General features: G+C 41.4%; 1 protein-coding gene across 1 annotated transcript in view; it reads right to left on the bottom strand.

The window, feature by feature from the left end:
- The window catches only part of LOC108576678 (zinc finger and BTB domain-containing protein 3), a 59,691-nt gene that overhangs the window by 23,032 nt on the left and 21,368 nt on the right, over positions 1-15,291 (bottom strand). The window contains exons 3-6 of the mRNA XM_017939722.1: positions 5,777-5,997; positions 4,432-4,829; positions 2,965-3,203; positions 1,767-2,048 (exon numbers count right to left, since the gene is read on the bottom strand). Of these exons, the coding sequence (XP_017795211.1) occupies positions 1,767-2,048; positions 2,965-3,203; positions 4,432-4,829; positions 5,777-5,997 (1,140 nt within the window). The remainder of the gene's footprint in view (positions 1-1,766; positions 2,049-2,964; positions 3,204-4,431; positions 4,830-5,776; positions 5,998-15,291) is intronic.

Raw genomic sequence — 15,291 nt, 5'->3', positions numbered from 1 at the left:
GATTTGCTCGCCGGAGCAAAAGATGTTCCCAGTGGCTGCACCGTCGCCTGCATCCTCTTTGTACACTTTGTTCACACCGTGAAGGCGAGGCGAACCGCTAAGGCAAGAGCGTGTGTGTCCCCAGGTGGGCGTCGACCAACGTCGAGTGGCCGTAAATCCTGCCTAACGGCCACGCCGCCACCGCCGTCGAAGCTGCTCTCTTTCCGCGCGCGTTAGACCGCACCGAGAATCGTTGCTTCGTGGCTGAGGTAAAAAAAAAAGAAGAAAAAAAAATACCGCTGGCCAAGAGTGTGAAAGAGAGAGAGAGAGAGAGAGAGAGTGGAGCGAAAATTTTCGAGGACAGGCCCAGCCGGGCAGTTTGGTGCGTCGAGGGCGGCAGGCGCAGATCTGTGTGACACATCGAAGCACACGGTGCTGACTAGTGGTGACATTTAGCCGATAGTCGAGTTTCTGAAAATAATTTCTCTGACTTCCAGAGGAGAACCCGGGCCGCGAGATGGTTCGATGGAATTGGCACTGGTTCTGGAATCGTCGAAGGCTCTTTGGTCGGTAGGTGGGTGTTCGAGAGATTGTTCCAACTGTGGCTCTTTATGGGATTGTAGTTGCTTTGGTTCACAGGGTGCACAGGATCCTTATGAGAATGATCTTTTCTAGATCTATTTTATCCATTTGGATTCGTTGAAATTAACTCGAAAAAATGTAAGTTTGACGTTGATACGTTTATTTCAACACTTTCGTGACTGCATTATTTTTTTTACGATTTGTTACTTATCTGCCAATTATCGTATCTGTAATGGATCCTAAATTAAAATCAATTTTTGGTTGAGTACTCGAGTGGGACGAAAGGGTTAACGTAAAATAAGTTCGTCCTGAATAGATCAACTTCTATCGAGAAGAATTTTCTATTTTACAAAAGACAATTTGCAATAATAAGATTGGTCACGTTCAATCGAACAGGTTACCGTCGAAATTGCAGGCTCTTACGAAACCGAAGTCCATAGAAATAACGAAAAATCCTATTGCCTCAGGACTATTAACGTTTAGAAAGCAGCGGTGCTTATAGAAGTTCTAATATCTGAAACACCAACTGGTGAATCGTAAATTAAACCTCAAGGATGCTTTGAGGCTGCATTTCTTTCACTTTATTACACAAACCGCGAAGAGAACGTTAGGAAGGACCCGACGAAAAGAGGCTCGAGAAGTTGCAACATCGAGAAAGCTCCACGTGCAACCGGTGATGCAACCATTAGCCGTGCATTTTGTAACATTAGACCTGGAAGACCTTGTCTCACTCGCTCGACTCGAATTATCGTAACCGGATAATTCATTTTATAAATCGTCGACGAAATTAATGGCAATGTTGAATCTCTGCCTTTGGAAAAAGGATATTTTCGCCAGCGATGAATCGAAAGGCACGTGGTGCGTTTAAGAAAAGTTTGGTAAACTTTTGGAGTCGACGATGATCGAAACAGCAGCTTAAACTGTTACGCGTGATTTATTGCTGAAAATCGACGTGTATAGTATGTTCTCACGTGGATTCCTTTAAACGTCGAATTAAGTAGAGGTGTACTTTATCACCAAGTATCTATCTTTGTTAAATATAATATTATTTTAATTAATTAAAAATATTAATTCAAAAGAAAATCAGCGAGTGATTTCTTGATTTTATTTCAGAATTTTGAAATAAAAATTCAAACGTGCAATAGTGTTGACAATAGAAACTTGAAAATACGTTAAAAATAAGAGATTGATAAGATTGGACTCACCATCGGGAGTGGAGACAGTGCCAGCCTTGTTGATTTTCGTGTTCCACATAGCGGGGGTGGTGGGTGCAGGACTGAGATCAGGAGTCGGTGGATGAGCTGGTGGCAAAGGCACCATGGCGTGGCCCATCTGCCCCCCATGATGCACGTGATCCGAATTTGGACCGTAATGACCACCGTCGAACCCCCTTCCACCGGAATAAACTTCGCCTGACAATCTTTCCGCCAATTTTTCTGCCCTCTCCCGATCGGTCAGCGCCACCGGTTCTTGCTTTATTCGAAGATCTGCGCAACATAATCGAACAACAAAATTACGCAAACTATGCAAAACTGGCGTACTGAATCTAATCTCCGTCAAACGACTCGAGAAATGTTACAAACACGAAAAATTTCTTAATTATTTGCAAAAGATACTTTCATTCAAATACACTAATCTATATTACTAACTAATTTATCTTTTAACACCAAAAATAGGAAAATTTTTTTTGTTCGATTAGTCGATAAGGAATTTTGACGTGTAAAAAATTGAAGATCCAGCTTTTTCATTCATAGTGTCGTGTCCTCAACACGAACCACGTGACCGATCACCCCCACCGTTGACTTGCATCGCTTCTATCTACCTGCTAATAAGGGTTCGCGAAAGAGGCCTTTTTCTAGGAAATGCGTTGATTGGCCCTTTTTCCGAATTAGTAGCTACAAAAGGATGTATAAAGGTAGCTTTCGCAAGCCCGAAAGGAGAATATGTACGGAGAGAAGCAGAGCGTGTACGGAGTGTACATATTAAAAAAAAACCGAACAACGTAGTTTAACCTAAAACTAAACAACCAATAGGGAAACATCCATCGTGATATCTTCCAACCGAGAAATAAGATCACGGTAACAAACACATAGAAATTGGTATAGTTACAGTAGAACCTCGGTAGTTGCGCGAGAAGGGGTTGAAAAAGCCTGAAAGTATCAAGGTTCCTGCAACTATCGAGGTAACCAATTAACTCTGTGAAATCTATGGAAAATTGTATGAAATCTCCCACTTCTGCTATGTTTTACTGATATCGGTAAGACTAAAATCCTCGCTTCTTTACTATCGCGTGTCACCTGTCTTCCGGAGCTAAACAGGAAACAATCTCCCCCGCGTGTCAAAGAAATGCAACTGATAAGATTCGATAAGATTCTACTGTAATTATTTTTTCAACGGCGTTACCTTCAGCCACGCTTTCCTTGAGATCGCGTTCCTCGGACCTCGCTCGTTCCAATTCCTGTTCCAATTCCGTTGGTGTGTGCGGTGCTGTGTGGGGATGCGCGGGCGTTTCTGAAGGATGGATGAACGGCTGATAGAAGTGGTTCTCCATGAGCAGCGGATGTGGCGCGGATGCGGGCCGGAAGGCGGTGCCATCGCGCAGCACGCTTGCCCTTCCTAGGGTATCGACGTCGCTGGGCGATCTAAAAATATTTCCAAAAAAAAAAAAAAATCGCTGGATATCGTGCAGAAAGGGTAATCGAAGTACTGAAGTATTTTAGTAATACCGAAGCGACAATTCCGTTCTAAGAACACTACGGTCTACTGGAAATTACGTACAGAATCATTTCGTACGAACGGTAGAGTAATTTAATAAATTGAATTTTATTCTTACAATGTGATTTTTCATTCAAGAAGATGAATTTAAGGAAAGAAAATACAGCAGGGTTAATGAAAAGCTAGATTTGACAGGGTGTACCGTAATGTGTGGGCGTAACTTCATTATTCAGCGCAGAAAAATAATAATAAAAAAAAAAAAAAGTTCATATAAACGTTTGTCCTATCTGACCTTGTTTCCAAATTAGAGCCGCCTTTCTGTTGTACCAGTTGTTCATCTGTCTTCGCAGAAATTGCTCGAATACAAGCCTCTAAACGTGTTATCATTGACCTTCTGACCCGTTCGTAATAGTCATCAAAGTCGTACATGAAATATCAAATGTTCTTCATAAATTGAATGAAGAGCTCGGTTTGTTAAAACAGAAAACAAAATTACTGGAAGACAAACATTTGTATGAACTTTTTTTTATTACATTTGTGCACCGAATCCACCATTGAAGTTATGTCCGCGCGTTATGGTAGATCCTGTACACGTTACCTCGAAGAACGTCGTATTAAATACATCACCAACCACGTTATACGTTTCACATTCCCCCGAGATCCCGTTAAATTCATTCTAACATTACCCTCGACCAAGTACAAAATTCCAACGAATACTTAAACGTTATCATATAGAAACAACGCGATTCCCGTACATTTTTTACAAAACGAATTTTCACCTCGTCCTGGGGGCAAATCGCCCGGCAATAAAAGGGTACAGCGGGGGTCAAATATATTGGGCGGTGAAGGCCATTTCTTCTCTCTCACTTTTACCATTCGGCAGGTTAAAAGTCGTCGTATGCAATTTGTCCGCGGTTTTGTAAAAAAATTTTTGCGAAATTTCGAAATGAAAATTTTGAATTTTACGAAATCGACAGATCTCGTTTGGCAGAGTTCGTCGACGTGAAAAAGCGACGGAGGGAGGAATGGTCATGGCCGGCCAATATATTTGCAATACGTACTCCTACTGTAAGGCGCCGTAGGAAGGCCGGGAGAGTTCCGTTTGAAAATTTCACGCGAGCGAAGTCCTTCACACGTCGCGGTAAAAGGGCTTACCTCATCAGCCTTTTCGGCGGGTTTTCGTAATAGTGAGAGGTAGTGGTGTAGAGGCTGGGCACGGGGTAGGCAGAGACGGGCGACGGCGTGTGGGTCCTCTTCATGGTGTTTCTCACCATGGTTGCCTCACCAGCCTCGCTCAAGTCGCTCACCTCACCGACGCCGCCGCCGACGCCACTGATACCACCGCCGCCCACGCTACCGCTCACGCTGCCACCGACGTTTCCGCTCGCGCCACTTCCGCTCTCGCCAGCGCCGTTACTGCTACCACCGCTGCCGCCGCCGCCGCCGCCGCCGCTACCACCGCCACCCCCGGCGTCCGTCGACGAGTTATTGTTCTCCGCGGCGTGCCTCTGCGCTACTGCCAGCTTCTCGTGCTCGATGGACAGACCTTTTACCTATGATCGAAGGGAACGTGAGGGTGACGCGAAGGTCGAAGGTATAGGCGACGAGAGATTGCGGTGGTAATTTTGACGATGTTTTAAGGGGGAATTCTGTTTGAAAGTGTCGAAACGTTGATGAAGTATGGTCCTAAAATAGGCGAAAATATGGTCCTATAATATTAAGGGCAAATACGTGGAAATAAGGAAGATGCAAGCACACTTATGGAGATGCTTGCAGAGGACCAAAATTGAAACCGTAAGAAAGTTAATTTGAAAAGGGCGAAATTTCTTATTTTCAACATAGGTATCAATGAATATATTTCTGTTTTCTTTTGTTTCACGAAAGTTTACGAGGCGCTGTATTATCTATACTGAAACCATATAATTTTCTCGAAAATTATTTCACAGATCCATACATCGTGCTAAACGTGAATATTTTTCACTTTAGCTAATTGAAATGGGCTGAATAAACAACCTCAGCGAACCGCGGGTTGTTCATCACTGATTTAGGTCTTTCAGCGTCTTTTTTTACTGAATTTTATTCAGAATGAGGGTTGCTGCTATTTCATCCCAGAGTGAAAAATCAAAATTAATTTTTCTCAAAGTTAGAACAAGTTTAGAAATCAAAATAGCACAAAGATCTGATTTTATATTCAGTTACTTGTAATACCTTTAACTTATTTCGTATTGCATTAAAATCCACGGATACGTAACGACGTTTTTTCCTAGCAATGAAATAACAACACAACGTGATCTAGCACATTTCTCGAACGGGCATTGACACAGCGCCATCGTTCCCTACATCCATTCGTTGACGTTCCAGAACAGGAACTCCTGACCATTAATCGCGGCCAAAAATAAAAAGATGTTCCCCGAAAGAATGCAAGGTACGTGTTCACGTTCGAAACACGTGACTACTATTTAGGGCAATTATTTCAAAAGGGATGAAATAAGTCGCATACTTGAAGGCATTCGGCTGCTTTGAGGAAAGAGCTGAGGGATTCCTGGGACACATGTACCTCTCCACGGTACATGAATTCGAGAAGGGACGCCATATTGTGGGCACTCGTCCCGTCGAGAATAACGATCAGTCCCGCGGGAGAAGGAGGCATTCCTTCGAAGAGCTCCTGAAAGTGCTTGCTGCATGCTGCGAGGATTAACCTGTGTGCCTTGAACGTTACTCCTGAAACAAATAAAAATGGAGATTCGTCAAGTTTCATTCAGAACATTCGTCGTTTGTGCAGTAGAAAATATCTCTCGCGTAAAACCTTCTTGACATTCTTATTATAGAATGTATAGAAGAAATACAGCTGACACTGTTCTCCGTAGAAAAATGATTTTTTGTGAAAAATTCTTTCATTATATTTCATCGAAAGTCTTTCATTATACTACTTTATCCGCGCACACGGTCGATAATTTTGATCGATTCAGTTTGACAATAACACCGAAGCTCGAACTTTTTCGAAACACGTGGAAATTCATCGACGAATTTTTCAATCTCAAAATCAACCTTCTTTCTTCTTGTTTCTTTTAGATATCACTGCTTGGGTCTTCCATACGTTCCTTAACCCCCCTCTAACCCGATTTTTCTTCGTTCGTGAAAACAAAAATTACCATCGATCGCGATTTCTAATTTCTAAGAATTACGAACAATTACAAAGAAATTCTATAAACTATAAAAATCTAGATAAAGAAATACGTGACTTCCAAGTCACGTGTCGATTCAAAGTAGAATTTTCCAAAACCGTGGTAAAGAATAAAACTAGCCCGGATAATGGCTCGTGTATAACAAAAGGGGGAGCATTTTGCATAGGGTTGAAGTGTATACGCGTTTTCCAAGAACTACTCGACTTTCGCCTAGCCAGCGTGTGTCTATTCTGGCCTCTTTTTTTCTCACGGCTTTCATAGTTCGACCATAGACCGCGGGAATTTTTTGGCGTGCAAAGGAAGCTGGTGGTGACTGTCGAACCCTTTTTTTTCTTCCCACTCGCCTCTCCATTTCCCTCCGCGAGGCTAACATAAAGGAGCGCCGAGGAGGCAGCGGCAGCTTGACGTCGATGCCCTTTCTTGCAGCCCGTTGGATATCTAGGTCATCCTCGGACACGATCTTCCGTAATTTACAATTCACGTGCGCAAGTGTAACGTGCGCGTAATACGATATCGGTGCGCCTCTAACGAATATGGCACCGCCGTAACTTTGTTGTACTGTTAGGATAAACACGAATTTCCACCACTCCTTGCACTATGGGTGGAAGGCCATCTTCATTCCGCGCGTCAGTTTTCCTTAAAAGTTCTGACTTCAGTTTATTGGTTTTGTTAAGAGTTGATCTTCGGAATAAGAGAGTTAGTTTTGTGAACGGAATACTGAGACTTTTGAAGTCCCTGTTAAGCTGCGGCATAACAGTACGACAATTCCGTGAGGAACATACATGTGCCTTTTGTTCTAAGAATTGTCGTTAGCTTAAGCTAGAATAGGTGTAACCTACGTTGCATTTCAAACAGGGAAGAAAAGAGTGAAATTGGTGTTCTTTTTTGTCTGGTAAGTAATTCGGGGTAATATGGATTCGTGGGTGAAATTATCGTGCTAATTGATAACACGGTTTTCTTCTACCTTGAAAAATTAAGTTTTTGTAATTTCTTAACTGTTCTCGTTGGAATGATTTTATTATTTATTTTTGGTTAGTCTTTTATTCATTGTTTAATTGAAGATTGAATTGAAATTTTAGTTCTTGGGAGGATTGAGAACTGTTAATGTTTTAAGGGAAATTGATTCAAATTTTGTGAATGCAAGGTAATAATGTAATTCAAGATTCCTCAATTTGCACCGGTCCCTCAATTCACACGAAGTATGCGGTTTTTTCTTAGACGGATAAAAATCCCTTAAATGAAGCGTGGCAGTACGAGAAAAATTAAGAGGATAGTCAGTCTAAGTTATAAAAATATTTATTCCACAGATTTTCACAAAGAAATGTCTCACGCTGTAATCTTCTCGAGCCAAAGTCTCAAGAAAATTTCTCACACTCGTATCTAGTTTTGGTTCCGATACGTTTGCAATTGTAAATTCAAATTTTGCTTTACAGCAACTACGCCTTTTTAATAACTACCTATTTTCTCACACATAATTTTCTGCCAGTGAACGATTAAATTCAATAAATAATAGAAAAAAATATTTTCTGATCGCGTTAAACCGAAATCGTGTATAAAAAGTGTACCGAGAAAACGATATTGCGCAACGTAATAAACAAAATCAACAATGTATCGTTAACGCAGTTCTTGTCCCTGATAGAAGCACCTGACGAGCACCACGAAAAAAAAAACCTTGTCACCGGTCGATTATGCACGACCCTTCTGAAGATGAGAGGAGACGCAATAACACGATATCCCCCGAATAAGGAAATCAAGGAGAAAAAATGAGAGAGACACGCGAGAGCGAGCGACCAGGTGGCCGAAACCACCTGCCTGTCGGAATGGCTCGCCTAACTAAACCGTATCGAGTTCTCTGAGGCTCCTTGACATTCAGAGGATTCGTCGAAAAAAAGAGGAACTCCTGAACCCCTTCAGGAACCACCTCTTGCGCTCCACGTGCACTTAAACGACTCTAAAATCTACCTATAATTAAATTCGACTTAACCAACTCCTTTATAATTCTAACCCTATTAAACAAACACATCTCCCGTAATTAAATTCGACGGAAATTATCACACTTCTCTGATAATTCAGATTTTAGGATTATTTCAAATTGAAACAGAGTATTCACCCTTTCGCCGCGGCAAATTTTAATAAATAACGTGTCTGGTAAACGGCAAATTTTGAACCACCGGTGTAAAATTTGTAATTTTGGCCGTATCGTTTTAAACTTTGTAATTCTGGTCGTATCGTTTTAAAATTCGGTTTACTAAATTAAGATGAAATTGCGTAAAGGATAAAATTAAGCGTTAAACTAAGATGTAAGCGGACCAGAATTCCCTAACCTAACCTATAACGCGAGCAAATTTTCAAAACGCCTACAAGCGACAATAGCAACGAAAGGGTTAAAGAGTCCTCCAGTGACGGATCCTGAGGAAAGACTTTTGTAGCGAAACTCGTTAGCCTAAGAACCAGAATACACTTTCGGTTTCGTTTCGAACGACAAAAACGTCTCGATCTTCCCAAACACTTCCACACCAAAGAGTATTACAGTGTGGAAGTGATTTATATACATACGTGGATTACTCGATCAGAAGGAAAATTATGCAAAAGGGAGGGGGCGAACGAACGATTACGTGAGAGAGGTAAACGCAAAAATTCGGATATTTGCAACCTGCCAAATATAGCAGGCCGCGTATCGTTACAGGTACCCGAGCCAAATATACATCCTAAATGTGTGGTGTGCAGGGGCCAACGACCCAGTCGCGTGTGCGTGTGTGGGCGTTTTGCGTGGCGTGTTCGTGGCTTATGCCAACGGCTCATAACCAGGACCCGGAAACATATGCCTGGCATTCTCGCATCCTTTGTGTAGATCGACGCAGCGAAAATAAGACGCGGATGTATTTCAGCTCAGAATCTCTCTCTCCCTCGCTCGACACACACACAGTCACGGCAATCTCTACAAATCACGCGATGATACGACTTCCTTGACACATGGTAGCTTGTTCTTTCCTACATTGTTGCGTGTTAAAGAACGAAGGATGTCAATGTGTTCCTCGATTCTATTTTCCTCTATTCCATGCAAATTTACCGTATTTTCTCGTTCAAATTTATTTCTCGCCGGAACGAGAAAGTGACGAAGCCTAGGAAGCTCGAACGAACACGAGAAGAGTGAAAAGGATTTTTACGAAATATTTGTGAAAAACAAATTGCGGCAAGTTTAAAAATGTAGCTGAATATATGTACGCGGTAAATAGTTTGAAATTTCGTATCTTCCTACACGCCAATCTTGCTCGAATAATGCACAAAAGAATATTCTTCTTCGCCTAACGAAAGTTTCGCTTCTGGTAGCCATCATGGTTCATCGGTGACCCACACGCCACGGAATGAATAACTTTGGCGTTCAGTGAAGTATTTAATATTGTAAAAACCCTAACATGCACCACTTTGGCAACACGTGTTATTATAATAAACGTTCAACGCCTAAATTTAGATTTTTCCACCGTGACTCCAAGTCGTTCCTTTGAATTATAAAGAAAATGATAAAAAAAAATTTGGTCAAAACACTGCCTGATATTAACTATGAAATTAATATTTTACAGGTATAATTATAAAATTAATATTTTATGGGTATTGTTGTTAAATAAATTCTTCTATTTTAACGCTTCACCGCGGAATTATGTTTCTCGTCGAAACACTCACGCGCAATACGCATATTCCGTCGAGATGCCGCGCAATATCGGGGGCATATTGCAAAAATATCTGAACAAGGGTGATTACGTAACCGGGGAGACCTCAGGAGCGTGTTTATGGCATACGATTGCGTGATGATCCAGTCATTGGACGAGTGTAGCGGAGTAAGTTTCTAGCTGAATGAACCAGTAAACAGATAACACGGGGCATTGTTTATATATCGCTATTTTACCGCTATCGTTGCTTTACGACACATTATCGGCCCGACATTTGCTGCAAAAATTTTTAATCTCGCGTATTAATAGCGCCGCTCGAATTACGCGATAATAACACATCAGACACACATATGCATACATACACAGATATATATATACACCGCATCGATAATTCCCATTCTACTCGAGATGCCGCCTTTACAGCTTACAGCGGATCAAGATTTTTCTTATTACGATATAACGTGCCACTTTGAAAAGAATTAATCCTTTCGTAAAAATCATGTTTAAGACACCTATGATTTCGATAATAAATATTAAATCGAATTTACATCACGATTACATCGAAACGTGTCGATTAACGACGACAACAAAACACCAGTGTAGGTATCGAGTAGACGAACGACAGACAAACAATTTCTTAATAAGATCCATTAGCCTAAGAATGAGAAATTAATTCACGAAGTGTCTACACAGCCTCCACACACACGCACATATACCCGACCGTGTAGAAACTTGCAAATAACACGCGCTCAGTTACGCAACAGAGCAATGCACTCTTCGCGGGCAGTCTATTCATACTCCAAGGCCAGCTGCTCGGCAGATTTTATGGGCTAGGGTTTTCAGTTTCCTACCATGGTCATCGTTTCCTCCTCTATCGAGCACACACCGTGATTCTATTACTCCATGCACGTCTAACGTGTACTGTACAGAGAACCCGGAAGCGACGTAAAGTAACCGCTGCACTCGTTGCTCTTGCCACGAAAATTACAACGATTTTTATCATACCTTTGATACTTCGTTTTCGCGATAGAATCTCTGTAGTTTGCCTGGACACGTGGAGGCGTTCGTTTTACGGCGGGATTTAGGCGATAGTAAGTTCAAACAGCAAGCGGAGTACTAGTGCGGTCTTCGGGTCTTTCTTGACCCAACGCTTTGTCATTTTTTTCGACAACTTTTGTTTTTATCGAGGTTATGTTCGCTTAAGGTTATATTAAAAGTTTATGCAAGGTCTTTGGGTGAAAAAAGACCCAGTGCATAGTTGCACGAAAGAACGTTGTAGGGTTAAAAGGAAAGTTGAAAAATGAATAAAATAGAACACAAAATGAACAACTACGTATTTTCGATTAACACTTAAAGATTACATAACCTCTTCGACAGAGTACGTAACAAGATTCTCAATCCGACACTTAAATTCTCTCAATCAATTCTGCTTATTCCTTAGGTCACCATTCATGATCGTTCTATCTTTCGACGCGTGAACCTCTCACGATTAGACCTATCGTGCATCGTTCTTTAATACAGAAATTTTACATTACAATCAATCGTAGATGATTGAAAAAACTGTTTTCGTAAATTCACATTTCCCCAAGTATCGACAATACGTACGTAACTCGATACGATCAAAAATCAACGAAATCTTTCCATTGCAGCTCCATACGTAACACCGAGCCACGTGCATCGCGTGCCCGTTCCGCAAAACATTCCTCCTCGTGTCGATCGATCATACAATCGTTGACACGCGGTGGCTCGAAGGCTGGCGAACAGATAAGAAGGTCGGATTCGCTGAAAACACGACAACGTTATTGGTCGTGGCGACAAAGAAAGGAAGAGCCAAGGGGCGAAAACGACGGTCAATGCCCCGACAAGGTCGGCGATGCAGAGTACGCGAGCTAGTTCCCCTCTGTGCCTGAATTTTTGCCGCCAGATTCCACGATACACGCGCGCGACATTCACACTCGAACGCGCACACAAAGAGAAAGAGAGAACAGCTTGCTTCGAACCAGCCAATCAGGCCGGTCGGCTTCCTTTGGTTCCGGCCAATGGCCGCGTGGGACCAAGGTCGCGCCGCTCGCACATGTTCCCTTCGGCAATGTTCGTTGCACGATCGTGACGGACCGCGAGTACTCGGCGGGAGGGGGGGGCAACGCGTCGCCGAGTGAACGAAGTGTACCGAGGAGGAATCGGACGCGCGAAAATCGACGAGCGGTGGGGGTGACCGTGAGCTTTGAAACTTCGTCTCGCGCGGCCGAAGAAATCGGCATGTGCGACCACGTGTACCGTGCAGCCGCACGTGGCTGCACGCGGACGAATAACCAGCGGCAAATAATACTCTGTACGCGTGTTATTTGCACAAGAATATTTAATATTCATGTTGAAGTACTTTGTATTTGATATTCCTATTGATACGTTCGATAGATAATGGTACGTAAACACGTTCGTGGAAAAAAGAAAACGAAGCAAATATTCCAAAGTTACGCGGGAAATACGAAAGTATCAGTTTACGGGAAACAGAGGTTGAAATAGAACATTTTCTTTATTGGAGTGGGTTTGTCGTCTGATAACATATTTCGTCTGGATTAATCGTGTATTGTTCTTTTTAATACTTCGACGATAGAAACGTGTGTAATTCGCATTATGATAACAGGAAGATAGACGGAGCATCTTTTAACAAGCGATAAACGCAATGGAGTGATAAAATGTTTTTATGTCATTTCTAGCGATTGTTCGCTTTAGCAACTTCTCAACTTACACGATAAATTATTCATTCGAAAATCACTATTTTTCGCTAATTTACAAAAAATCGCTATTTCGCAAATTAGCGAAGTTCAAACGGTTTCCAAATAATTACAAACATCGAACATCCGAAAAACAAAAATTCGCTCATGTTTTTTTAACGCGGCGATAATTATGTCACGCGTGAACAACAGTCCACAAAAATGCCGGTCCATAGCAGAAAAAAAAAAAGAAAAAGAGAAAAAACGAGGGACACGTAAAACGAAAAAATTCGCGCGTGTTTTCGTGACGGGGAGGAGAGAAGATATCGCGACTTCACGGTTATATTTATACGCGTTGCGTCTGTCCAACAAAGCCCATAAATGCACACACGAGCGTGCTAAGCCGGCGGAGTTGTGTAACTGTGTCATTGACCCACTTACGAGGCCGGTGATTAACTCTCGATTCGAGAGACACAGAGAGAGAGAGAGAGAGAGAGGAGAAAATTATCAGTACTACGTGGGCACCTGCATTCGAGCATATTTCACGCTTCGAACATCCTTCGAAACCTGCACGGAATGTACATATTATTCGATACCTAGGTGTTTATTGCTTAGGCCACTCTCCTTATCGAAACGAGCCAACGCATAATGTTATCGATCTACCTTCGCTGGCAAATGGTATTTAATACCCTGGTAATCTGATAACGACAGCAACGCTATCAACTTCGTCAAGTTTCGCAATTCTGGTGTTTGCCTTGTAATACTAACGAACAACCAACCTTTCAAATCACTCGTGGTTCCATTTTTCTCGCTTACTTTTCCAAATTGAAAAAAAAAAGAAAAAAAAATAAATAACGCACTAGACAAAATTTTTTATTATCATCGTCTGCTCAAAAGTCTGTCGTGAATAAAAATTAAAATTCCGCGTAGCACCGCGCAAACAAGACTATCAACCTTGTTCTTTTTCCCCGTAGAAAACAAACGTGTCAAAGATCCACGAAGATCGTACACTTTGCATTTCGGTCCACCTCGAGTATGTTCCGGTTAAACATTACCATCTAACGATAAAGAAGAAAAAAGAGAAAAATACGAACTTGGCGAGGAGTAATTGTACGATTACGGTAAATTTATATACTGGTCCACGTTATTCCACGAATTCCATGCTTCGAAACTCGCATAAAACGTTCGCCGTTATGGACGTCACGTTTTCTAACAGAGAACGACAGCTGGTAAAGACAGAACCTCTCGTCGTAACCGGATTTGACAAACATTCGCGTTACGCTAACGGAGAATAGATTAACGACGAATCTCAGAAATAAAGTCTAAGAGTTTCACCCGATTAGATAGACACCCCGGTCGATCGATCATTATATATGCACAGGAGATGAAACGAGAGGGGAAAACGTGAGACCGTTGTGAAAGCAACGCCAAAATATTTAAACCGCCGATGAACGATTCAGTCCCGTCTACCACGGATGAATTACGACCGTCTTTCGTCCAAGTGGTAACGCTGTCTTGTCGTCTAAGCGAGTCGATGACATCCTGTTACGAATTAAACGATCGAACACAGTTTTCGAATACGTAAGTAGAGGCAGAGCGTGTGATTTCATTCGGAGTGAATTAAAGGCTGCCGGTTGGGTGTTTGAACAAAGTGAATATCTTTGCTAATTGACGAAAAGAGCGGTGTTAATGAAATGCGTATAGGTACTTAATAGTTTAAAAGAAAAAAATTGAATTTTGCAAATATTAGATCTGTGCAAAAGTTACCATTGCGTTTTATTTTTTTATTGCATTTATAATTAGCCTTTATCGAAATAATAACAATATAATATAGAAGAGTATTTATTTTTTATTACATTTATATTTAATCGTCATAAAAATACTAGTAATATAATATTAATACTGTGCACTTTTTAACGCTATATTCAGTATTCACGGGGACCCCCTATAACGCAGGAAATGTAATACAAACTAAGTTCCACTGACATGGCCTTCTGGGTCAAATTTAATTAACCCAAAATTACAAAATTATAAATTCAGAATTTGTATGTCCTTTTTTATACCGCACTGAAGATTAAAACAAGAAAGAAAAGAAACACACAGCGCCATTTAAAAACTTTTGCACAGTTCTAATAAAGAAACAGAAAGCGAATACCTTTAAACAAAGACAAAACGCGGAGAATTAATAAAATGCATACGAAAGATTCAACAAAAACTCGAATTCTGCAAATAGAAAGGACGCGAAACGTTTCGAAAGTAAAGTTTGCTCCAAAAGTGAAAGTTACAACAAGTGCCATCATCGGAGGTAATAAAAGAATTTTTCATATTCCCAATCTCATTTCGCAACGTAATTTTACGGTACGTTAGAACATAGGAAAAAATGTTCGTAACGCGAATAAAATGACGTGAAAAGAAAGGAGAAGAAAAAAGAAAAAGTTCGATTATGAA

Source organism: Habropoda laboriosa, unplaced genomic scaffold, assembly GCF_001263275.1.
Source record: "Habropoda laboriosa isolate 0110345459 unplaced genomic scaffold, ASM126327v1 scaffold434, whole genome shotgun sequence".
Taxonomy (NCBI): domain Eukaryota; kingdom Metazoa; phylum Arthropoda; class Insecta; order Hymenoptera; family Apidae; genus Habropoda; species Habropoda laboriosa.
Note: the sequence above shows the minus strand (reverse complement) of the source record. Positions and strands in the feature narration are given on the sequence as shown.